Source organism: Lontra canadensis, unplaced genomic scaffold (genome assembly GCF_010015895.1).
Source record: "Lontra canadensis isolate GAN:19392208 unplaced genomic scaffold, GSC_riverotter_1.0 scaffold13, whole genome shotgun sequence".
NCBI classification, from domain to species: domain Eukaryota; kingdom Metazoa; phylum Chordata; class Mammalia; order Carnivora; family Mustelidae; genus Lontra; species Lontra canadensis.
In genome coordinates this window covers 21,493,432-21,518,877 of record NW_022631007.1, presented here as the reverse complement: position 1 = coordinate 21,518,877, position 25,446 = coordinate 21,493,432, and the positions used below count along the sequence as shown (strand labels likewise).

At 41.9% G+C, this 25,446-nt stretch overlaps 1 protein-coding gene across 4 annotated transcripts in view; it reads left to right on the top strand.

Annotated features, from left to right (window-relative positions):
- Positions 1–25,446, top strand: part of CACNB4 (calcium voltage-gated channel auxiliary subunit beta 4) — a 238,695-nt gene that overhangs the window by 189,683 nt on the left and 23,566 nt on the right. For all 4 annotated transcript variants that reach the window (XM_032857798.1, XM_032857799.1, XM_032857800.1 and 1 more), the window contains 8 exons: positions 946–1,065; positions 2,999–3,121; positions 10,029–10,159; positions 12,698–12,774; positions 14,292–14,311; positions 14,535–14,615; positions 16,030–16,088; positions 24,680–24,789. In XM_032857798.1, the coding sequence (XP_032713689.1) occupies positions 946–1,065; positions 2,999–3,121; positions 10,029–10,159; positions 12,698–12,774; positions 14,292–14,311; positions 14,535–14,615; positions 16,030–16,088; positions 24,680–24,789 (721 nt within the window). The remainder of the gene's footprint in view (positions 1–945; positions 1,066–2,998; positions 3,122–10,028; positions 10,160–12,697; positions 12,775–14,291; positions 14,312–14,534; positions 14,616–16,029; positions 16,089–24,679; positions 24,790–25,446) is intronic.

Genomic DNA, 25,446 nt, shown 5'->3' with positions numbered 1-25,446 from the left:
TTTAACTTTTTAACTAGGTGCTATAGTTTTCATCTCTTCTTATGCCATGAATACCGAGTGATGCTGGAAACCCCCAGTACCTTGGCCACATCTGTGAGGCTGGATTTCAGTGTTGTTTAAATAGGTCTTCTAGGTGTGTGCTTCCATTGAGAACATCCTTGTTTTCATCTTTAAGGTTCATGGCTTGGTGGCCATAGTGACCAGGTGTGGCTATTGTGGGACAATGACTAAAGTTTTATTTTGTTTTGCTTTGAGAGGGAGAGAGAGGGGACAAGGGGCAGAGAAGATGGAGACAGAGAATCTTAAGTCCAACCCCATGTAGAGCCCAACACGGGGCTCGATCTCACAACCCTGAGATCATGACATTATCCAAAATCTAAAGTTGGACACTTAGCTGACTGAGCGCCAGGCATGCCAAGGACTGGAGTTTTAATAGTGAAAGATACTAGATACTAGAACTAGAAACTCATTTACTAATGAAGGATTCTACTTTGCTGTGTTGAAATCTTAGATAATTCTGTCTTCTGTAGGCCAAAATATGGGTAGAGTTTAGCTCTTATCATAGGCTGAATCTCTTTTCCTTTAGACGTATATATAAAGGGGAGAATGGAATGAGACTTCCAGTTCACAAATGAATAGGGGCTTAATATAAAGATAGCATAAAACAAGAAGCATTGGAACTGAATATCACATAATTTTCATGACAGTTCACTTCCTAGCACTTAATCTAGTCCAAATATTTTCCTTTACAGCATTGCTACCTTCGGAATTACTAAGTTGATTAATCATATTCTGCCGTCCGAACGTATGTCTGCAGCAAAGGCGCAGAGTGCGTGCACCAAACCCCACGCAAATGAGAACTCACTCCAGGACGCTGGTATGGATGGGATGCTCGCAGGAGCTCCCCATCGCCACACTGAAACCACTCTGGGTTTTCCTTTCCAGGGTTCCGCGGATTCCTACACGAGCAGGCCGTCTGACTCCGATGTCTCTTTGGAAGAGGATCGGGAAGCGATTCGGCAGGAGAGAGAACAACAAGCCGCGATCCAGCTGGAGAGAGCAAAGGTGATTTTCTGGCCCCTCTTTGATTCCAAAGCTGCCTGTTGCTCAGCAGGCATGAGCTGCTCTTCCCCTGCCGCAGATTTCTCTGGAACAATCATTTTATGATCATCCTGATAAGGCACCAGATTGTAAGGTTCCCTGACCCATTCACCCCCTGAGAGAGGTTAGTAACATTCCCTGGGGGGCCATTTCCTGAGACCCTGACCCCTCACCCTTTGCGTTCGGTTTGGTGGCGAATTATTGGGCATCTTCCGACTTCACAGTGGTGGCTGATTTTAAGCTTGCCCCTCCCAGTGCTGGCAGAGAGCCCCGTCGGGCACTGGTTGCTCTACCTGTTCCTGACCGCTCATTCTCTGGGCCATCAGCCTTCATTTCTGGCTGCACGTGCTAGACTGTTGTTCCGTGGGGTCTCTGTACAGCTCCCCTTTTGGTTTCGGTCTCCTACCTCAAATTCAGCATGAAGTTTGGAGCTTTGAACAACTATTAGTATTAGTACTAATAACAACTATTAGTATTAGTATTAGTACTTTGAACAACTATTAGTATTTCAGCAAACATGAGCCAACAAAGGTGTTGCCAAAAATAGAACTTTAGATATTTCACCACGGTGAGCCCCCTCCCCCCGCCCTGGAATTTCTGTACCCACAGGAGGCAATAAAGAGCAAACTATATTTTTAAATCTTAGAACTGGAAGAGTCACTAAGAGGTCTCCTGTTCTATGCCTTTCAAACTGTTTTTGTTTGTTTGTTTGTTCGTTCGTTTGTTTTAGCATAGACTCCTTTTGCCAAATGAAGTTCCATGTAAAATCTAAGACGGGTTGTGGCCAGCCTCTGTTCCTTGCCCTCCAGGACAGACTCCTAAGGCATAATGATCCAGTCTTTCTAACTTTTAGAAGAAAAACTGAAGCTCAAGTGATATGAATTCCTTCCTTTTTCTGTTTTTACAGTAAACTCATTGTACGAGCAGTAAGAGGGGAATGATGCCAGTAACGAGGCATCTTCATTTGCTGTGACACGTGCTATCTGTGCTCGGTGGGCTGGAGGGGGTGTGGGGCTTGTGAAGGGACATGGCCAGGACTCTAACCAGGGTCTTGCTTCAACTCTTGCTCCCCAGTCATGTTCTCAGAATGAATAAATGAGCCACTAACAAAACAATCCAGGATTGCAGGAACCTTGTGTTCTCACTTCAGCTATTTTTTTTTTTTTTTTTTTTTTTTTTTTTTTAGTTTTCTTTCAGAGTGTTTTGTGGTCTTTGTGGTCACTCAGATGGCAGCCACAGTACTGTTAGGCTGCTGGTTTGCTTAGCCTCTGCAAGGACGCACCCACCCAAGAGCGCTTTGCTGGGGAGGAATTTGCCTAAAAAGATTTTCGGAATGAGCTTTTGTTACCCAGGGAGAAGATGGTGCTTCCTCTTCTGGTCTGCGCCTAACTGACCTTTATTTTTCCTGGCAGGACAAGGTATTCATTTTGAGTAGGATTCCACAGGATTTCAGATCTGAGGCTATCTTAAAAAAATATTTATTTTGCTCCTGCCAACACCTTGTAATTTAAGACCTAGCACACATTTCCTATATCCCAAGGGGTGTCTGTTACCATTTAAAATAACAAACATAAGTTTCAGGAGTAGAGGACAAAGCAGACAGCCCCCGCCTGTCTTTCCATCCCTCCCCAGCACTTTAGAGCAGGTTTCTTGTTTTGGGATGTTCGAAAGCAGCCCAGGAGGGGGAAATGTTTGGGCTGATTGGGTTGAATCATTTTAGAACCATTGCTGCAGATTTCTCTACGTAGCCAGGAACTGTGAAACCCATTTGAAACACCTCTTTGGAAAGTGGTTTCCCTTCCTGCCTGGTACTATCAATTATCTAATTGTATTTTCCAATATGAAAAATCCCACTCTGTCTCCTTCCGCTGTCCTTATGCCGTGTGTCTGCCCCCAGTCCAAGCCTGTAGCGTTTGCCGTGAAGACGAACGTGAGCTACTGTGGCGCCTTGGACGAGGATGTGCCCGTTCCGAGCACAGCCATCTCCTTCGACGCCAAGGACTTCCTCCACATTAAAGAGGTAAATGTAGGACTCTCTGCGTCCCTTAACCTGCCATGAGCCGAGAGCCGAGATCAGCTCTGAGCCAGACTGAACCGAGAGGAGCCCTGAGGAGCTGTCAGTGTGTTAGCTTATTTAATTAGCCAGGCTTTCCAAATCCATGCGTTCTCACTGAGATTTAGAGAACTGAGATCATTGCTTGCATGATCACTCATTGAAAACGTTGGATCACCGTTATCATAGGTTGGATTTGGGAGAGATCTCTGGTCCCCTGGTCACCTTCTCATCACCTTGCACGACTGCAGAACCACAGGTCTATGGATCCCACTTAGGGAAACGTGAATTTGGCGGCATGGCATCTACCCATGGCATCTACCCATGAGGGACCATTTACAAGGGATATTGTAATTATAAACATCTCTGCTGTAATCCTGTGGACCTTGACCTTGGAACCAACGCTTGAGAGTATAATTAGTAATTAAAGTGTTAAAGCTAGAAAGAGGGCAGAGGACTTTGGGAAACAGAAAGCTTAAGGGATCGAGAGGTACAGAGAGGACTTGAGGCCTTGCAACTTGAAAGGTGGAATGATGACACAGAAACTTTCATTTAGTCAACCTAAATTGAAATCCTACTTCATCTCAGACATTGTGCTTGGCATCGAGAGATCAGAGATGAAGGCACACATTCCCCACTGCCAGGGAGCTCTGAGTCTGGTGAAAAACACTTGCAGGTGCCTAGTTTCTGCCCTGGATGACAAGTTCTGTAGTAGTAAAATTGAATAGGTATCATGGGAACCTGAAGAAAAAGCAGGAAGGGCCACCTGGCTGGCCAAAGGAAGATGGGGGGGTGGGCAGGAGCTCTACCGAAATGGTGAAACCTGAGGGAGTTCAGGCTGGGTGGGTGTGGAGATGGATCTGATGGAAGGGACAGCCAGGACCAGTGCAACGTGGCTCGAGGGCGGGAAGTAGGGAGTAGTACATGGGATGAGCCAGGTCACCGAGGCAGGGGCCTGATAAGAAAGGACCTCTTTGACCCTGACAAGAAGTCTGGACTTTATTACCAGGCAGTGGGCTGGAGAGGAATTTTAAATAATGGCCAGGTGCCACGAGGATTGTGTCTTAGCATAGTGACTCTGATGGTCAGGAGAGTGTTGCAGAGGCTGGCCTGAGATTGCAGCAGAGAGGCTAGAGAGAGGGAGCAGCTTGGAGGGAGAGTGAAGAGGCAGGCAGGCAAGATTGGGAGATTTCATATGCTGCGGGTGATATTGGGGAAAGTGAAATAGAGAGAAAGGAAGGATGGAGAAAGTCCAGTTTTATAGCTCACTAGAAAGGGTAGAGGGTTGTGTCAGTTTTCAAAATAAAGAAATCAGGGAGGCGCTCTGGGGATGAGAGGATGGGTAGATGAAGAAGGCAGAGAGGGGAGAAGCTTTGTTGCAAGGTGGATGTGGTTGTGAATTGGCTTTCAGGTACACTCTGTCTGGGGTGCTGTGAAAACCCCGTGAAGACACTTACTAGGCCTTTACCCACATAATCTGGAGGCTAGAGGAGAGGAATTGCAATTTGCTCTTCCTAAAAGCTTTGAGTTGAAAATGAGAATGCATTATAGCTGGAAAAAGGTAGTATAGAATCGAGGAAGTGCTTTTAAATTTTTATTTGCTTTTTTATTTTTTAAGATAGGAGAGATTTCAGCATGTTATCCGTGCTGACATGTTGAACCTAGTGAACTCTATTGGAAGGATCGCTGATTGAGTGAAGGGCTGCGGTAGAGGGGAAGGATGGTATCTGGAGGATGGGCACAAGAATGGGGCCAAGTCAGGAGTACAGTCTTGCCTGCTTTGTTCTGCACAGAAGTTCCCGATGGGGCTGGAGGCATACACTGGCAGGTAGGCATGCCCCCAGGCCCCTCAAAAAAATAGAATGGGACAGTAAAGTGAAATCTGAAGCAGTGTGGTCAGTAAAAGCAATCACTGCACCTCTCTGAAATACCTGCACTTATCCCCAGTCTAAAATGAGGTGTAAGTGGTAAATATACAGCAGTTTTGCAAGTCATTGTCTTTGAAGCCCTGCGAGCTGCATTGGCATTAGTGATGCCGAGACATATACATAGTTTTAACACTTTAGCCACTTGATAGCAAGTAGGTCAAACATCGGGATGTCTACAGATGTCTGTCTTTGCATTGTGCCCATGTGAGCTGGGTGAAGTTCTGTGTTCCTTTGTTCAAGTACTCCTTCAAGATACCGCTCTTGACCACTTGTGTTCAAGTTTGTGCCAGGCCGTGGCAGATGTTGTCTGATAGCCATAAACAAAGCAGACAGATTCTCTCCCCTCATGGACTGAAATTCTTGTGGGGAGACAGATCACGAACAAATAAAAATAATTCCAAATTGTGAATGCTTTGGGGGAAAAATGAAGCAGAAGCTAAAAAACTTAAAACCTTGGGATGAAGATGTTATATATACTTTTAAATACGGGGTGATCAAACAAGGCCTTTTGAACAAGGTGACCTTTAAGTAGACACCTGAAAGATGAAGAGGAGCCAACCTTAAAAAGAGCAAGAGGGGGCGCCTGGGTGGCTCAGTGGGTTAAAGCCTATGCTTTTGGCTCAGGTCATGATCTTAGGGTCCTGGGATCGAGCCCCGCATCAGGCTCTCTGCTCAGCGGGGAGCCTGCTTCCTCCTCTCTCTGCCTGCCTCTCTGCCTACTTGTGATCGCTGTCTGTCAAATAAATAAATAAAATCTTTAAAAAAAAAAAAAGAGCAACAGGAGGTCTTCAAGGGAAAGGAAACACCACGTGCAAAGGCCCTGCGATAGGAGAAAAGCTTGGCATAATCAGTTAACTAGAAGAAGGCCATATGGCTATAATGCGGTGAGTCGGGGACCTAGTAGCAGGACACAGTCATAGAAGTAAGGAGGACACAGGTCAAAGAGGACCTTAAAGTGACGATGAGACTTTAGATTTTATTCTGAGTATAATAAGAAGCCATTGAAGACTTTAAAAAGCAAAGGAGTGGGATGAATTTATTATTTTTTTAAAGGCTACTCTGATTGTTTTAGAGACCATGGATTGGGGTGGGATAAGTATGGAATCAGGGAGACCATTAGAACCATTCTGATGGAATTGAGCCAGCATGGCAGCAGCAAGATGGAAAGAAGTAGACAAATTTGAGACCTATTGCACGCTTTAGTGAAGGGCAGTGGTGGTAGACCAGGTCAAGAAACTAAGAGTGAGGGAGAAATCACACATGACCAGGGAAATCAAGGTTTGTGAACTGAGCAATGGAGATGGAGAAGACTAAGGTGGGAAAAGGACAGATGGAAGGGGACATCTCAAAGGACATATCAGGTAGAAGTTAGATATAAGAATCTGGAACTTTGAGGAAAGGGTTGGGCCAAAGATGTCAATTTAGGTCATCAGTTTATATGTGGCATTTAAAGCTGTGATAATGATCGATGTCACCTAAAGAGGGAGGAGAGGGAGAAGAGAAGGCACCCTGACATCAAACCTGAAGGGATTCCATCCTGCAGAGGTGGGCTACATGAAGTGACTCAACAAATAAGGAGAGGGAACAGGAGAAATCTGAGATATAGGAGGAAAACCAGGACAGAGCGATGCGTGGGCATCAAATGAGGAGTGTGTCCCAAAGGAGGAAGCAGTCAGCTGTGGCAAATGCTGTGACATGTCCCCTAAGATAAGCAGTGAGAAATGGACATTGGGTTGGCAACACGGTGGTCAACAGCACGGAAGTCATTGGGACAATTGTCTGGAAGCCAAGTGAAGGGGGATGAGGAGAGAAAGGGAGTTAGGAATGTTTAGCAAGCATAGAGTATGCTTTCAAGGAGGTTGACACTGACCAGGTAGTAGACTGAGGAGGATATGAAGTCAAAGGTTTTCTTTTAAGACAGGAGCTCATGGAGCACCTACACAAGCTGATACTAACAGACGGAGAGAGGGAGAGGTTGATGGGAAAGGAAAGATAGGCAAAGGAATATAGTTTTTGAGTAGGCAAAAAGGGTGGGATCCAGACTCCCAAGTTGGGGGGGGTGAGATTTTTTTATTGGAAGGGGACCACTTACTCATCGTAATGTGCAGAGAGAGGATGGGTGCAGACACCCACGGTTCAGAGCCTTGCTAACAGGAAGCTGGGGTAGCACTGACTTGATGATTTCCACGTTCTAAAAGTGCATGAGGTGAGGATATCCACATTTGCCTGGTGGGCAAGGACATGGAGCCTGAAACATGTGTCCCACCATCTGAACAGTTAAGTGGATTATCTCACCGTTTCCATCAAAAATGACCAAACCCTATTCATTAGTCGGTAACACCCATTGTTTCCAAGGAGAAGCAGAACTTTAAAAGGTAAGAGAAGCTCTCACATATTTTATGCACACCCCCTCACACCCACATTCCAGCCTTGCTGTATATTATTGCTTTCTTCCATTCTATCAATATTCCCAACTTGTCCTCTTGGTTGCTTTTTGATTTATACATTCCTTGCTCAGTGACTTTCTCTTCAAGACCAGCAGTTTGATGTACGGAATTGAGCTGGTAATCCGGCATAGGTTAGAGTCACTTGTTTTCAGATCTTGAAATATCTGCTAAGAACATATCTGAGAGTGTTCTCTTAGCACTTAGCACTTGGAGAAAGTGCTAATCATGTTAGGGAAATGGAATGAGAAGAAATGGAGCAACACTGAGGTGACCGTCCCAGAACCCCTCGCTCACGCTTCTGGAGCGTCGCTAGAGGAACGCACTTCTGTAGTCTTGTCGCCTCTCATCTCATCTGTCATCCAGACTATCTCTAATGCACAGCTTCAAGCACTTTCTCAGTAATGAGAAGCTTAAACGCAGAGAAAAACGTCAGCTCTGCTTATCACATTCACCAAATGACATGAGTGTGGAGCTCTTGAATCTATGTGGCAATTTCCGGTGGCTCAGAGAACTTTTTCATTTACGTGGAGCCAGATACTCACTGAACTTTAGCTGCTTCCTACGAGGAAGCTAAAACAGATTGGCAAGTTGCCATGAACCATTTCTAGAAGCCCTTTGAGGTCGCTTGGGTACCGTTTAATAAATGAGTGTTCCCGCAGGCTAACTTATGGTTCAGGAAGTAACTTAAACCCTACGACACTCTGACTCATAGCCTGCTTTGTCCCCACCACTCAAAGATTTACATTCCAGACCTGTGCACCAAAGATTCTAAAAGGGCCTCCTTGCCTTTTGTTGATTCCAGAATAAACAGGCCTATTATTTCAAGCTTGTTATCCTGAAATACAGAATGGAAAGATAGGAAGAATCAAGACTTTGATTGTGCAAGATTTTATATTAGGTCAACTCACATTTCTTTCTTTACTTTTCTTTTCTTTTTTTAAGAATTGATTTATTTATTTGTCAGAGAGAGAGAGAACAAGCAGGGGAAGCAAGGGGAGTGGCAGCCTGTGGGAGAGGGAGAAGCAGGCTCCCCGCTGAGCAGGGAGGACTCCATCCCAGGACCCTGGGATCAGGACCTGAGCTGAAGGCAGATGCTAAACCCACTGAGCTGCCCAGGTGTCCCCCTCAACCCACATTCCTGAAATGCCATCTCACACTATGTACCATGCATGCCTCGTGCAGGAGCTGTGTGCATATAAAGGCCAGATCCCTAAGCCATCCCATTTTGCTTTTGAGTATGAGGTTGATGTTGCAAATTACTCACGGCTATGCTGCAGTGAGTTAATGAAACCATCCATTTCTCCTTCACAATGTGTCATCGTCATAAATTTCACTTTTCTCTGAGCTAAGCAAAGTGTATTACATATAGTTTTTCATTTTGAAAAATAAACCAGATACTTTTGGGATCAAACAGAGAGGGAGCCTTGCCCAACACAACACTGATGAAGACAAAGTTTTTGGCACTATCTCTGGAGGATAGGAACAATAGGACTGATACCTGCTTTCTAAAAATCACCTACCTGAAACCTTCCCTTGAGGCAGGTGGCTTGGATTAAATATGCCTTCTGATCTAGGCTTTGGCAAATCCGTAATTACAAATACAACTTTGCTCACCCACTAAATAGGATCGTGTTCACAGAGCCTTACCTCATACTGTTGGAAGCCTTTGTGTGGGTTAATTTTCTGATTTTACGTGTCATGGAACTTTCCATGTAAATGGAAATCCTGGTGTTCCTATTGGACTTCAGGCCATTTGGAGATTATTTCAAAAACTCCACATATATACAATATGTTTAGCCTTTGTAAGAGTAGACTTCTTTTTTATCAGGTAATGAGATGGATCTGAATATGTAAACCTATGTTTAGAAGATTACAGTTCTCTAATGAGAGTAGATTACAGACAATATCCCAGAATCTTTACCTGAAAGCTTTTGACAGTAACGGACAGTTGAATGTATTTCATCTCAGATTTGTCTGTCTTGTTCTCCAGGGTTCCAATTACACTGATGCATAGATATCCCTCCAAAATCTATTTCTTAAGAATTGGTTGGGGCTTCTTCATAAGGACTAAAGGAATCCAAAGGTTAGGACCCAACTTTAGTTCAGGGATTGGCAAACTGTTGCGTGCAGGCTGATTCCAGCCCGAAGTCTTTTTGATAAAGAAAATGTTAGCTGAAACACAGCACGCTTACTTGCTTACGAATTATCTACGGCCTTGTGCATGTGACAATAGTAGACTTAAGAAGCTGCAACAGAGACCATGAGGCCTGCAAAACCTAAAATATTTACTATCTGGGCCTTTAGGTGAAAAGTTTGCAGACTTTGGCTTTAGTCTATGGACACTTAGACATATATAACATAGTATGACATAATATAAATTGTGTTTATATGCAATATAGTATATTATAAACAGTGGCTCTTCTGGTCCTCAGAAATTAATCAATGGGATGTGAAGATAAGTGAATTACTACTGATAGCAGTTTTATATCTGCATTCCAGAAATATAACAATGATTGGTGGATAGGAAGGCTGGTGAAAGAGGGCTGTGAGATTGGCTTCATCCCTAGTCCTCTTAGACTGGAGAACATACGGATTCAGCAAGAACAAAAAAGGGGACGTTTTCACGGAGGGTAAGGCTCCTTCGTTTCTATGCACTTATTTTGGGGAGGTGGGTAGAAGAATAAGATGATATTTTCAAGTTTGCTTATTAGCTTAAAAATGTATGCTTTCTGAGGAAAGGTACTTTCCTGGGTATGAGGTGTTTCTGAAATTGACACAGAGGGGTTTCAGAGATTTCACTCTGAAATGCTCGAGCCTCAAATCGTGGGCATCAACATTAATTCCACAGTGAAGACTTTTCTGTGGCCTCAACAAATCTTCCTTGGAAACGAAGCTCTCCTCCACGAGAGTCACATGGGGCCTTTGTCAGTGCAGGTGGGAACCTGGCCTGACCTGGCATCAGGGCCCTTCCTGGTTAACTCTCACAGAGACCACCCCCCTCAAGTGGGCAGGGAATACAATGGTACCCATGCTATTGTCCCAGGACCAGAAACCCCTTTCTCCACTCAGAGCATATGTCATCTCTTGGTAAAGGGATGGAGACACCATCTAACTTTGGGTGAATCAACCTCTAGTGAACTAATGAAACAGCCACAAAAATCTCAGAGTGCTGGTGTTCGTAAGTCCCAGGGATACATGCAAAACCTGAGAAAAGAGAAATCAGAATCATACCGAGCCTGTGTATATTGTGAACCTACGCTGAGGCATGAATTTGACATGTGTTACCATTTTTTGAAAGGTCTAACATAGAAGCAGTTGTGTCTCTTGACTCTCAACTTCCTTTTTCTATTGGATCCTTTTCTGCTTCAGAAATTCTGCTGTTCTTTAGGGACACTTTTGCCTTTGTCTTAAAGGGAACTTCTGAAATAGTGATAACACATCCCAAAAGTACAGTTAGCCCCACTCCTTTTTTATTTTAATTCTTTATTTTTTAATTTTTTTAAAGTGGGCTCCACACTCAGCATGGAGCCCAATGTGGGGCTTAAACTCATAACCCTGAGATCAAGACCTGAGCTGAGATCAAGAGACACTTAACTGACTGATCCATTCAGGTGCCCCAGCCTAACTTTTAATTACCAATCTTTTTTAGTATATAACATGCCTACAATATTATTAATTATTAATTCCTCTTATTTCCTCCTCTTGACTGTTAATCTCTATTGCTGCTCCTTAAACAAATCAGGAACACACCTTCCTACCCCAGGACCTTTGCACTTCTTAATTTCTTCTTGCTGGGACCTTTTTCTTCATATTTCCACCAGCTCACTCCTTCATCTGCTTCAGATCTTTGTTAAATATCACCTTTCCAGACACCATCTTTAAAATTGTACCCATTTCCCTTCCTTTACTTCCTATCTTTCTCCTGATTTAATTTTCTCCTTTGCACTTATTATTCTTAGAAATACTATGTATTTACCTGTTCATCTATTTGATAGTGATATCTCTTACTAAAATCTTTCTCTGTAAGGAAGGGATTTTGTCTTTTCCCCCACTCTTGTATTCCTGGATTTTAGAATAATGGATACTCAAAAAATATTTGTTGAATGAAATAATAAATGTATTATTACTATTTATTACCATTTCCAAAGTTGCTATTTTATTATTATTATTATTATTATTATTTTATAATGTTATTATATACTGGGGAGCCTGGGTGGCTCAGTCAGTTAAGTGTCTGACTCTTGATTTTGGGTCAGGTGATGATTTTGGGGTCATGAGATCAAGGCCAGCGTTGGGAGCCTGCTTGAGATTCTCTCTCTCCCTCTGTCCCTACCCCTGCTCCTGCTCTCTCTTGTCTAAAATAAATGAATAAAATATTTAAAAACAATAATGTTATTATGTACTCTTGAACTAAGAGTAAAACCAAGAGCTCACAGACGTGTTCTTCTTTTTTCTTTACACCAACCCTATGAGGTATAACTTCTATAGATAGGAAAACTAAGGCTCAAAGACATGAAATTTGATATGCCAAGGTCTTGCAACTAGTAAATGACAAAACCAGGATAAGAAATGAGATTGTTCTGACCTAGGGACCATACTCTCAAGCACTGAGAGGGAAGAACACTGGGGAAGTAGGAAGGTAGGCTCCCAAGGGCCTCTTTGGGTTCCTGGGAAGCTTCCAAAACCACACGAGGAGACCAATGGAACACTCTTCCATTCTAGGTCACAAATAATATTATTATATTATTGCCATCTTTTCTTAATTCTGACTCCCATATACTCACTTTTTAAAAAGAAATGCTTCTTCTGGCTCTTAAGCTTGTTTGAGCTATGTTTGATATTCAACTTGTGCAGCCAACTGGTGACCAGTATTATTTAAGCCGTGGTTCACAAGAGTAGTTCTACTCTGGATTTTTCTGCCCAATTTCTGCACTGAAAAACTAAGATATTTTTGCAAAGTGTTTCTGGGTCCCAGTTAGTTCCCCACCTTCTCTGAGAAATAGGTCAAAGAAAACATTTGGACAGATTCTCGAAGTTCTTCTCCAAAGCAGGATTTGATGTGCTTTGAATTATTTAGTAGGATTTAGGCCAAAGAAAGCTTTGTACTCTCAAGTTCTATTTGTAAGGAATCTGGGGAATGAGTCCTAAGTTCCTTTTCTATATCCTAGGAAATCCAGTGGAAACTCTTCTTCAAGTCTTGGAGAAATGGTATCAGGGACATTTCGAGCAACACCCACATCAACAGGTGAGGGTTTTAGCTTAACTCTTTTTAATGGAACACTTTTCTATCATAGTATTTGAACATAGAGAAAGTATTTTTTACCAATTTGGAAATGATTTTGAGTCTTGATTTAAAAGAGTCTTCTACTTAATATTTCATTGCTCATTTGCTTTCTATAGTAATTTGGTTCTATTTAAAGGGTACTTATGATACTAAAAATTCAGATAATTATAATATAATTTTGAAAAATCTTATTTACCCCCCAGAGCCAGTAACTATCCATTGTGCAATTTAATCTGAAGGAAGTTCATTATTCCACCCAAGAACCTACCAGGCATTAAGATGGTGAAGGCCAATTAAAAAGGAAAAAAAAAAGTTGTAGACTCTCAAGAAAATGCTCTGTTCCAGTCTCCACGGGGAACTTTAGGATGGTACAGCCTGGGTTTTAGAGATTGGGAGGTTTGAAGCAGAGAATGGGCCCGGACGACCTCATTTCTATTTGGACAGCAGATAACCGAGCCCTGGAATTAATGGAAATGAAGGGACAGTGGTGACCCAGTCAGGAGTTGCTACATATTTGGTAATTAGGGAGGTATTCAAGCAGGTAGAATTATTTTTCTACCACATTCCCTGACTCCTGTAGTCAAATTGATGCTGGCCCAGAATTGATGCTGCATTAGGGCATCTGGTATCACCAACTCAGAAGGACAAGTTCAAGGTCCATCCTGGCCTACCATAACTGCGGTACACGTGATTGGCTCTGGAGTAGTTCTGAGTACTGGGTTCTTGGTGTGGATCCTTTCTGATCTCCCAGTCTCTGAACTGAACTAGGTCTCTGGTTGTCCCCAAATGGACTGGACCTTCTTGGATGACCACAAAACTAGTTGAATCAGATATCAAAATGTTTTGGCTCATCCCCATTTTTGGACATTTAGGTCATTGCAGTTTTGCACTATTACAAACAAGAAAGAACAGGAATAACCGGTTATAAATTTATTTGAAATTAACAACAACATAGTAGGAAAAATGTGTCAATATCCTAGAAAGTGGGCAGAAAATTTACAAACATATAAAGGACTGCAAAATTTTCTCATGGTTCATCAAAATGACAAATCCAAAAATAACTAGTGATTGAAATGAGGATCATTTTTACCCAAATTGTTATTCTTAGTTCCTTTTTATGAAATTTTATTTGTCCACGTTGTTCTCAGCTACATTGTGTGCTGTGTCCAGCAGGGAACATCCTATGGCCCATGGCTGGCCCAGAACTTCCGGTGTTGTTTTGAAGTCCACCCTCCACACCCAACATGAAATCAGGATGAGGTCATTTGCACAAGAAGGAAATTGTCTCATTTTTCTCATTTTTCTTCAAAATTGTCTTGTCCAGAATGATATAATAGAGTTATGCTCTGCAGAGTGGGTAATTGTGAGATGATGAGAATTATAGGGACAAATTGGTACATTCTTCCATCTTTTAAAATCATGTACTATCATTTACAGAGATTACGTATTTTGATATGGCTCTCATTGTTGTCTTTTAGCAAAACAGAAGCAAAAAGTGGTAAGTTGTGTTTCTTTTTAAATCTACTGCTAAGGTTTCTATCCATACATGCCTGCATTGCTCCATTTCAGTGACCCAAATGGCTATAGAATAAGGGATGAGCCTCCTTGGTGGGGACCTGTGGTAACCATTTCTCGTTTGACCTGAGAATTATGAATGCTGTGGCTGTTGAGGAGGTGTGCTGAGCCTTACCTTGTCACACCTGTCAAATCATCTTTTTCAGACGGAGCACATTCCTCCTTACGATGTTGTGCCATCCATGCGTCCGGTGGTGTTGGTGGGGCCGTCACTGAAGGGTTATGAGGTACAAATACCAGTCTGTTATGCTTCAGTTGTTGACCAAGACACTAGGAGACAGCTGTTGGGCGCTTGGCCCTCCAGGGTCTGCTCACATAATGGTACTGAAGGAGGCAGCTCCCCTCCTGTGAAGACGTGTGGAGCAGTGTGGGGCTTTTGTGACCCTTCGCTCTTGCTTCCTTCTCTGGCACACTTCTCACTTTATATGTATCTTTTTGTTTAGAAATATATCCCTTAAAACATCTATAATGGAAAGTTCTGGTCAGCTGTTTGCCCTGCATTAAATTCAAAGTGAAGGAAATTATCTATCTCAACCATTCCCATTACTGTTAGAAATAACCAATTATGGGGGACCTGGCTGGCTCAGTGGTAGAGCATGCAACTCTTGATCTCAAGGTCATGAGTTCAAGCCCCATGTTGGGCATAGAGCTTACTTAAAAAAATAAAAATAAAAAACAAAGAAATAACGGAGTATAAACATCACAAAGAGAACACGTGCTAGCAAACCTAAACCCCCAAAGCACCAACAAATCTCACCTTGCTGGGTGTTCAAGATGATGGTCTATCCCACAAAATATTTCTCTGCTTATTTATTTTAAGGACACAGAAGGAAAAAACCTCCACTGAAAGTATTAATGAACTTGTTTAGAGATTAAACATCACCACGTTAAAAAAAAAAGAGTAAGGACTTAGATGCCCTACATTTCAGATGTTGCCATTCTGACTCTGCTAGCATAGATAAGAATGGGTGGGGTGGAACATTAAAATCTGAAGGTGGGCAACCTCCAGGGTACCATTCCCACTGAGCTAGGACAATATCTGGCCCATAGTAGTTTCTTAATACTCACTGATGGAATGAATTAATGAATCTCTTTAAGGCAGATCTAAGAATCCAATTCCCTTCTCCTTCCCCCTGCCTGTCTCCCTCCCTCTTCTCCCCTTCCTTTTTCCCTCTCAGTGGAGAACATCAGAGGAAGAGTAGGAGAGTGATCTGTAGAAATGGAAAATTTCTACCAGCAGTGGGGTGGCGGAGTCCAGGGCTGGCCGGAGTTGCTCTGCTCCACGCTGGAAGCAAGTGCCACTCAGGGGAGACAAGAACAGGCAGCAAAGGCAGCCCATTGTGGTCTCTTGGCTGCAGTTCTGTCACCTAAGAAGGGAAGGGGGTCAGCCTTGGGTCTAGTGAACACTGCTGGTTCATTCCTCAACACCCTAGAGGACAGCCATGGGGGAAATTTGAGTAACTGGAAGTGGTTAAGCATGAAAATACCTTCCACTGTAACCTATCCTTTGGAGACAACAGGCTGTGTAAGGTCTTTGCTCAAAGTGCCCTTCCCTTCCACCTCTCTCACCTTTGACTTCTCTCTCTCTGTCTCTGTCTCTGCGTGTGTTTGCCTCATTCTTTTTTTCTCACCTCTGCAAAGGTAACAGACATGATGCAGAAAGCCCTCTTTGATTTCCTGAAGCACAGGTTTGATGGGAGGTGAGACATACAGATGTTTTTGTATTTTTATTTTCCTTTAACTGAACATGTATGATATAAATTGATTTGTGGATCTGTTTCCAGTGATTGCAGAAGTTCTCTAATTAAAACTTAACTCAGTATTCAGGGAAGAATACAATGAAAGAATTCTGAAGATATGAAGTTATGAAGTATAGAATTGAATCCCCAAGGGAGAAAGGACCTTGAGAAGGAAAATAATCCATTTGTTTTATATTAAATGTATGTGTTTGTCTTTATTTCCTTGATTGTTAGTGAATTCATACCAACTTATTTTATGAAAAATATTAATGAAAATATAGACTATTTCTGATAAATGTGGTGGCTCACTGGTGAAGCTGGTAATAATACTTGGGAACTGTGCCTGCATGTGTTTGTGTGTGTGCGCGCGTGTGTGTACATACGAAGGTATAAAGTACTGAGTTTCCTCACGAGAAAAGTGCAAGAAGTGTTTTCACCATAAGCTTCCCAGAGTGACTATTTGTAGGGAATAATACTTGTTTGGATGCTTAGTTCTGGGTTTATTTTACCAATAAATCACCTTGTATTTTATTGGTTTATTTTGTATGTACCCTATGACTAACACAGCTCAGTCTTTTTTTTTTTTTTTTAAAGATTTTATTTATTTATTTGACAGAGAGAGATCACAAGCAGGCAGAGAGGCAGGCAGAGAGAGAGGAGGAAGCAGGCTCCCTGCTGAGCAGAGAGCCCAATGCGGGGCTCGATCCCAGGACTCTGAGATCATGACCTGAGCTGAAGGCAGCGGCTTAACCCACTGAGCCACCCGGGCGCCCCCACAGCTCAGTCTTTAGCCCTCAAATAATTTTATCATTTAAGTTTTGTGAAAAATGTCTGAAACAGTTTCTGTGTTTTGCAGAGAAATGGTAAAAAGCTCATCTTGACTCAATACTAAGTACTGAGCTCCTTCACAATGCAGAATGCACTCTTATAAAATAACCACATTGCAAATTCTGAAGACTTACTAGAAATGAAGAAAATGTACATAGTGTGTACCGAGAAGTATGGGTACATGCATCCAACTTACCAAATACTTTTAAAAATAGCTTCAAATAGGTTTTTAAAAAATATGGTATTTTAAGGAGAAAAGTAAACCTAATAATGCTTTAAGCACAAACTGTATATATTTGTCAAAAGAAAAGCCTTCTGGGTAATTGTGTTTAAAATATTCATTAGTTTCTGGGACTACATACAAAGAAACTGAAAATTTTGGTTCCAGTCGTTGAGATTTTAGTTCAAGGAATGAGAATGCTTCAGTGCCGTTATGTGAATGGCCGGGTACATTAGTAGAATGCCAGGCTGCCTTCATAAATAGACCCCAAAATGTGTAATGATTCAGACCCAGTGGGATCTTAACTGTTGCTCGTTTACCAGTTTGAAGCAGGCGTTCCTCAGCTCGGCAGAGGGGGTTATACTCGGGAGGGGAGGATGGACAGAAAGTTTGTCTCACCCATCATTTGGCATCCTTGGCCTGAGGGTGGTCTGTCTAGTCGGTGGGTGGGAAGAGGTGCGCGCCAGCCTGGAGCTGACGCACACGGATCCTCACTTTTCATTGGTCAGAACCCGGTCATGTGGCCATGCTGAGTTGCAAAGTACGCTGGGAAATGTAGTCTAACTATGTGGCCAGGAGGAGTTGGAAATAGATTTTGTTGAACAGTCTCTGCCACGTTCATCTAGTGGACACAAAGCACTTACTAAGAAAGCCGTGGGTTTAACCTGTTCTTCCTCCTCCCCCCTTCCTTTTTTTTAAAGAAAATAGGCAGAGGATGAAAGAGTTCCAAACAAAACAATAAAAAGCACTAAATATTAGAGTTGGAAGGAAATATAAGAGTTCTTTTATTGTAATCGCTTTTCTTTTTTTTAATTAACATAGAATGTATTATTTGCCCCAGGGGTACAAGTCTGTGATTCATCAGTCTTACACACTTCACAGCACTCCCCATAGCACATACCCTCCCCAATGTCCATCACCCAGCCACCCTCTCCATCCCATCCCCTTCCCCTCCAGCAATGCTCAGTTTGCTTCCTGAGATTAAAAGTCTCTTACGGTTTGTCTCCCTCTCTGGTTTCATCTTGTTTCATTTTTTCCTCTCTTCCCCTATGATCCTCTGTCTTGTTTCTCAAATTCCTCATATCAGTGAGATCATATGTAATCTCTTTTCTTCAGCAACCACAAACAGATGGATAAACTGCTTTGGTTTGAGCATGTTTGGTAATTGGGGTTTCACTTCTTGAAAAAGCATTGCAAAGAACGGCTGAACTCTGATTCTTTAACTTGATAGTAGTAGCCTTGATCTTGCTTGCTAATGACTGGGCCATAACCCTTACCTTCATGCAGCAATCTGTGTGTTGGAGGCAGCTAACATGCATGGCTTCATCTTCTTTGTTATTGGCCACACACACACACACACACACATACTTTCTCTACCTATGCTTAAAGTTGTGTGGTTTTAACCTGTGGTGTCTTTACCTCAGGAAGTTCTGAGCAGTGCCTCATCAGGCGACCCCATAATAGCCCTCCAGCTGAACAAATTCCTTCCCATAACACAGCCTGTTTGCATCACGTTGTTTCTGTCACCACATAGCATCCTTATAAACAACAATATTTTTAACAGTCTGAAAGGTAGGACCTATGGGAATAGAAGGAGGGAACTATTAAAATTTAACAAAGAGAAAGTGAGTGGCTTGATTGTTTTCAAGAATGAAGCATCTGAGGTTTTTCTTCAATTTTCAGCCCCAGAAAGAGGAAGTGCATTTGGTGGTAACAGGAAAGATTTGTTCTGAGTCGGCTAGAGTTGCTGCATCAAGCATTTACACACACTATTGAAGATGGTTTTAGTAGAAATAGAATTAAAATGTCAATGCCAAGTGTTCCATACGGTCTGATAGCACAGCCGAGGATCCGGAGATAGGGGGAGGATTCAAACAGCCGCAAAAGGAATAGCCAGAGAGAGAGACTTGGCACTGGAGAGCTCTGATTTATGGCAGTGTTTGGAAAAGATAGATGGTAAAGTTGGGAGTAGCAGAGTGGACTTGCTTTCAAATAATAAGAGGCCAGTGCAACAGAAAAAAGCAGTAATGAATTCATTAGCTGGGAGTATGTAGAGACTTTGATAAGGAAGAAGCAACAGGCTTGTAGCCTCACCCTCCCTCCAACACATCTGCTGTGTGGGAAATAACCTTACATTCTGAGCTATGACAATCTGCCGTATTATGTTTTACCAATTAATAAAGGGAGAGAAAACAACAAATAGTCTTTAACTGAAATCAGCCAAGAGAACAATTACACAGAAGGCTTTAGCACAGTGATATAGCATAAACAGTATGTTCTGGTGGAAACCTACTCCATGTTTAATTGGCTATGATGGTTAGACCAAAGAGTCAAGGGAAAGTCTTATTTTTCAGAAAGAGCCAAAAAGGGATCCATTGGCTAAGAGGCTCTGTTCAGTACTGTTTTTCAGATCCTGGTTTGAAAATAAGTCAACAAACTGGATCCAAGTCCAACAGCTTGATGGTTACAAAATCATAGACTTACCCTTTTTTTAATACCTCAAATTATTTGAGTCTGTTGAGAGCTACTTATTACAGGTTTATTGCTGTGGCTGCTACTGTAGGGCTTACCTGTGATATATGTAAGAAAAACGAAAAGCATAGGACAAACTAGTGCCTGGGGGGTCTTTGTCCATGTGGATATCCACACGTATTGGCAGTTCCTAGGCACAGTCATAAATTGGGTGAGCCTAACCAGCTGGCGCAGTGGCGTCAGCCTGCTGAACACCCAGGACGCAACGTGACATGGAGCTTTTCGCTCTTCATTTTACACCACCAGCATTCACGGGGGATCATCCTTCGGGAAGAGGTGTGTTCAGCTGGTTGAATATACCATAGTCTGAACAACAGGCAGTCAAACCAACTGCCATTTGTGGTCCTAGACTAATCATTTCAAATTCCAATGAATTGTTGCTTTATGCATTTTGACAGCCAGGTCCTCTCTCTGGCAGTTGTGCAACGCTTTGTAATAGACATGGTCATGGCCAAAAATCTTAAACGAACATCCTGTAGCCTGTATAGATAAGATCTAAAGTTAAAGGAAGTTGTTAGCCAAAGGCTACTCAAAGGAAAAAAAGGGTCTAAGAAAGAATTTGAAGAAAACAGGCTGAGGATACAACTTCAGAGACTCAGAGAGGTAGTATTTATTTATAAACAGCAGTGGGCACCCTTGATGGTATCACACAGCACCCAAGGCATGGCAGAATGAAAACAACTTGTAACTGCAGTCAACAAATGGAAAAAAAACACCACTGCGCCTTCTGTTTCAAAATCAGTATCACCCTCTTATCATCTCCTTCTACCATTTTTTCTTTAAATGCAAACTCATCAGGGGTCAAACACTAGAGACATGTAATTGAACACTTGAATGCCAAACATGAAAATTTAAATTAGCAGGTCGTGATTATAACCTGTCTGACCTGATTCTCTCACCCCCAAAGTATATATAAATTTCATGGATTCTGGGGATAGGAGAGTTCATGGTCAACTGCTAATTTCTAAGGATAGGATATAAAGAAACTGTCCTCTTCTAGTCTTTAAATCTCCAATAACTATCTTATAAACATTTTGTATGTGCCAATCAACATAGGACATTATGAATAATTATTTAGCAAAGCACTTTTATATATTACCTTGTTTGCTCCCACTGACAGTCCCGTGAGAAAGTTTGGCAAAGCCGTCATCACCATTGTATTGATTAGCATACTGATGCTCGAAAGATGACATGACTTGTTTATGGTCACACACCCAGCAAGAAGAGCAAGATCCAGGGCACCTGGGTGGCTCAGTGGGTTAAGCCTCTGCCTTCGGCTCAGGTCATGATCTCAGGGTCCTGGGATCGAGCCCCATATCGGGCTATCTGCTCAGCGGCGAGCCTGCTTCCCCCTCTCTTCTGCCTGCCTCTCTGCCTACTTGTGATTTCTCTCTCTGCGTGTCAAATAAATAAAATCTTAAAAAAAAAAAAAAAAAAGGAGAAGAGAAGATCCAGGGAGAACACTCAGATCTGTGTAGGCTCTCCATCCCAATTCTCTTGACAGTGTACTGCTCTGTTCTTTGGCATGGTCTTATCTATGAATACTAGTAGTTGTTTTTTTTTTTTTTTAAATTAATGCACTAGCAGCATTGCATATTAGATGTAGCAAAGATAGAGTACAGAAGGACCTGGTTAGCTGTTCTGAATGAACATGGAAATACTAATTGTTTTTGAATGAATGAGTTATAACTAAAAGTAGCATCTTTTGCAGAAAACTAATACTCATTGGTCATGATAGATGACAGCAATTATGATGAATTCCAAAACAGAAATAAAGAATAAATGGGATTCAGATTTGCTTAGATTCAGAGAACAGTTTTTGCTAGTTTTCAGTGACATTTGCTACTACCAGTCCGCTGAGGAACTGAACTTCTGTTAGTGTTTACCTACCAGTCAGCAATCACTGACACTGTCACGGAAAAGTTTCCTAGGGAACTTTTAAAAGATGTATCTCAAATAAGATGCATGGAAGTACTGAAAGACACTGGGGGGAATGAGTACGGCAAGAAAAGAAGTAGAAAGGGCATTGTTCTAAGAAAAAAAAATAATAGTAAATATATAACTAGTATACAAAATATATTTTTAAAGTATATAAAACTTTAAAAAGTATATAAACTTCAATTGTATTGCTAGGAAGCCTTTTACAAAAAATAGTTTGGATTTGGTGTCTGATTTTGGTAATAGTAAGCATCTTTGTACGGAAAATAGAAGCCTCTCTTTTGTCTTATTGAAAGGTTTCTGGGGCAGTGTCTGTCTTGTCCTGAGCTCTTCCATGCATGCATGTATACTGTTACTAAGAAATAACTTGTAATAATACATGCCAAGTGGCCAAATCTTGTTTTCTACTCAGGTTGTGATCTCAGTGGGGGTCTTGGGATCGAGCCCCGCAATGGGATCCATGCTTGGTGGGGAATCCATTTGGGGATTCTCTCTCTCCCGCTCCCTGCCACCCCCCTCCCCAGTCTCTAAAATAAATAAATAAATCCTTTTAAAAAATATATTTGAGAAATAACTTAGATTAACAAATTTGTTGGTGTTTTGTTGACAAATAAAACAAGAAAAAGAACCTTATTACCCATACCTTTTCCTATTTGTGAAATACACGAAGCAGTTTTTTTTTCTGTGTATGTGTGTATTGTTTGTTTGTCTGCTTTTTTGTAGAACTTGTAAAAACTTTTAAAACTCTGTGTGTGTTTGAAAATAGCTTTGTAAACATGTTTAAAATCCAGAAAAAAATAAGAGTATGCGCCTGTTGGTAATCCTTTGAAACTTTAAGAAACAAAGGTTACTATTTGGCTTATAGAGAACTAGCAAACTTGATCTCCCTTATGCAGAACAAACATTTTAGGCCCTCCAAAAGTCTTTATTCTAGAAAGTTGAATTCTGTTCCTAAATTAACCCACTTCTCTCCAGTCATAGATTTGATTTGCTCTGGAACTTGACTCCATGTTTCTAACCAGCAACTCTATTCTTAAAACTACAGACAAACAGAAACACAAAAATAAACAAGCAAACCCTATCTGTAAATTAAAGAGCTGGGAGCACAGGACTGCCCGTGAGATTCCATACCTCAGGTTGCAAAGGCCAACTGAGTAATGGAGACTGAGACATGAGATTCACTTGACTTTAACCTCACTGAAATCCTGACCACCTCTCTGCACATGGCCAAGGTCGACTGCGTCTGCCCTTGACGATTTGGCTTGCATCTGGGCATGCAGGGTTGCTAGAGAAGAAAACTGAAACTAAGAGACTTATGAGTCAGGTGACTAAGTACTGCCTGGTGTTTGGGGGCCTGGGTTTTAGGCCTTCTTAGCCTCTCACTAATCATGTGGAACTTCCCCTCTGTGTTTCAGTTTTCTTGGCAAAATGAAGAAGCTGTACTTGACCCGTGTTTTCCAATGTCTTTTAGCAGCTGAACAGCTTTTTACAATGAAATCATATATAAAGCCCCAATGTAGAAAACAGAAAGGCAGAGGTGTTTGCCTGGCATGGGCAGAGGGAACTCTGGCCCTCTGCCAACTCAGCTTCCCTTCAGTGTTCTCAGTGACCTGGGGTATTTCACAGAACCCTTGGTTTCTGCAGAAGATAATTTGAAGATGCCTCAAATAATTTATTAGTGCTTAAAAATTCTAAAAAATGTAAAAATTTAAAACGTACCATCTACAGCTTATAAATACAATATAATGACATAAGAAGGTGCTTTGCGTTAAAATGACATCCGAACTTTTGTACAGCCTGTTGCTTTAAACAAGCTATTTCCAGTCATTTGTGAAAAGGAGTATTTTAAATTTTCCTTAAGACTTTGGGTCACTGAAGTCAGGTAAAGGGTCTCCTAAGAGGGCTGATGGTATACCAAAACAGGTGTGAGATGACAGGTGGCTCAGCTATTGTTTACAACTCTCCCCTGCCCCAACCCCCAAAGGAATATAAAAACGAAGGAGAACGGCTGCACTGAGCACAAAGGGAAGGGACACTACTCTTTTGTCTCCTTTCCAGAACTCTGCCAAGCACTGAAAATGAGAGTGGAGAAAAGTCCGTGGTGGCAGTGGTGGCTCAGAGTGGCATTCTTTGCATTCTCCAGATAGATAATCATCTGAAATTGATCAATGCCAGTTTAAAGTAAAGGACTATAAAACTGTAAATTCCAGAGATCCTTATGGGATCAATCATAGGCAGATAGACGCCTCTTTGTTCATTTGTGGTGTCTGTGCTTTATTCTTTTGCGTAACTGCAGGAAACTTTCTGACTTACCAGAATCCTTGCACAATTCTCATATTGCCCTCAACTCTAGTGTCTCACGGCTCCCCACTTTATGCATTCAAAGTCTTAAGCAAATATACTAAAGAATCTTGTGCATGCAGATGAGAAACCATATTTTCCATATTCTTAGAAATGAAAGGTTTCTTTGGGCCTGGGGGGAAATGCTTCTTGTATCATGATGTAACTGTTGAGCACTAGGAATGCAACATCGCTACCAACTGGTTGAGTGTCGCTGATGAAAATGAAGAGGGCTTTCCCCTTTGGCCAGCAGCATTGATATGCCTGGGTAGAACATTCGTAGTTCCTGGAGGTCTTGTTCAAGAGCAAATCAAACGTGAATTGAAAGGAAACTGTATTGCTGCTTCCCAAAAAGAGCATGGTTTATTCATATGTTTTGATTCCCTCCTGGTATGGTGTGCATTATGAAGAGAATTTGGCAAGGTAGGTAATAGTGAAGGAAGAGCTGCATTTTTAACAACAGGTTTTTGTTTGGGTTTGGGTTTTGGTTAAATAGTCAAAACCTTCTTCCATTCTACCCAGCTTATATTTTAATACCTGCCAAAGCCTGTTTAAAATACTTGTGGCCAATGTTTATTATACTGTGATTGTAGTGCCGTATGTAGAGTGGTTATTAAGTACTGTGGTTATAAATCACTTGAGAGCCCCACGACCTTTTTTACTGGCTTGTTCTATTCTGTGTTCCTATTCATAGGATATCAATAACAAGAGTGACAGCTGACATTTCTCTTGCTAAGAGGTCTGTCCTAAATAATCCCAGCAAGAGAGCAATAATTGAACGTTCGAACACTCGGTCCAGCTTAGGTAAGATGTTCAAATGTGGTACTCGTCCAAGCTATACTTTCAGAGCGGGATGGCACATGTTTCGTTTGTGAATGCCTTTTCCAGTTTGCTCCCCATTCAGAATGGGGAAGTGCCGATTAACTGAAGAGAATGCTATCCATGGAAAAGAAGGGAACGGAGTCCTACAGCAGCCAGAGCCTCCGCTCTCAGCTCTAGTCAATTAGTTCATTAGTAGTCTGGTGGGAAGAATCCTCATTGGGCTCTCCTGGTTTGTTACTGCCTAACCACACAAAACCACTCACCTCCACTCTGCCCCAGCTTCTCAATGAGGCTAATGGTATCTGTCATACCTGAGTCACATCTGACATGAAAAGAAATGAGATGTTCAACCTTCTCGGATCTTTAATAGAAAGCTAGATAATAGGGTCTTTGTGAATAATCCCATCTTTAAGTGGAAATAGCCATGAGCATTAAATGTGTCTTTCCTGGAGCACAGTCAGAAAGCATTCTGAAATTCACCATGATGGAGAAGGGGGAAATGCCCTATTGTTACAAGATAGCAGGACGCTTGTCTCAAGGAGTCAAAGAATGAGTCTCAGAGATACAAAAGGGTGAAGTGAAAGTTTATTAAGTGAAGGTGAGAACAGAAAGGAGAGGGGAAAAACTCTCTAAAGTGAG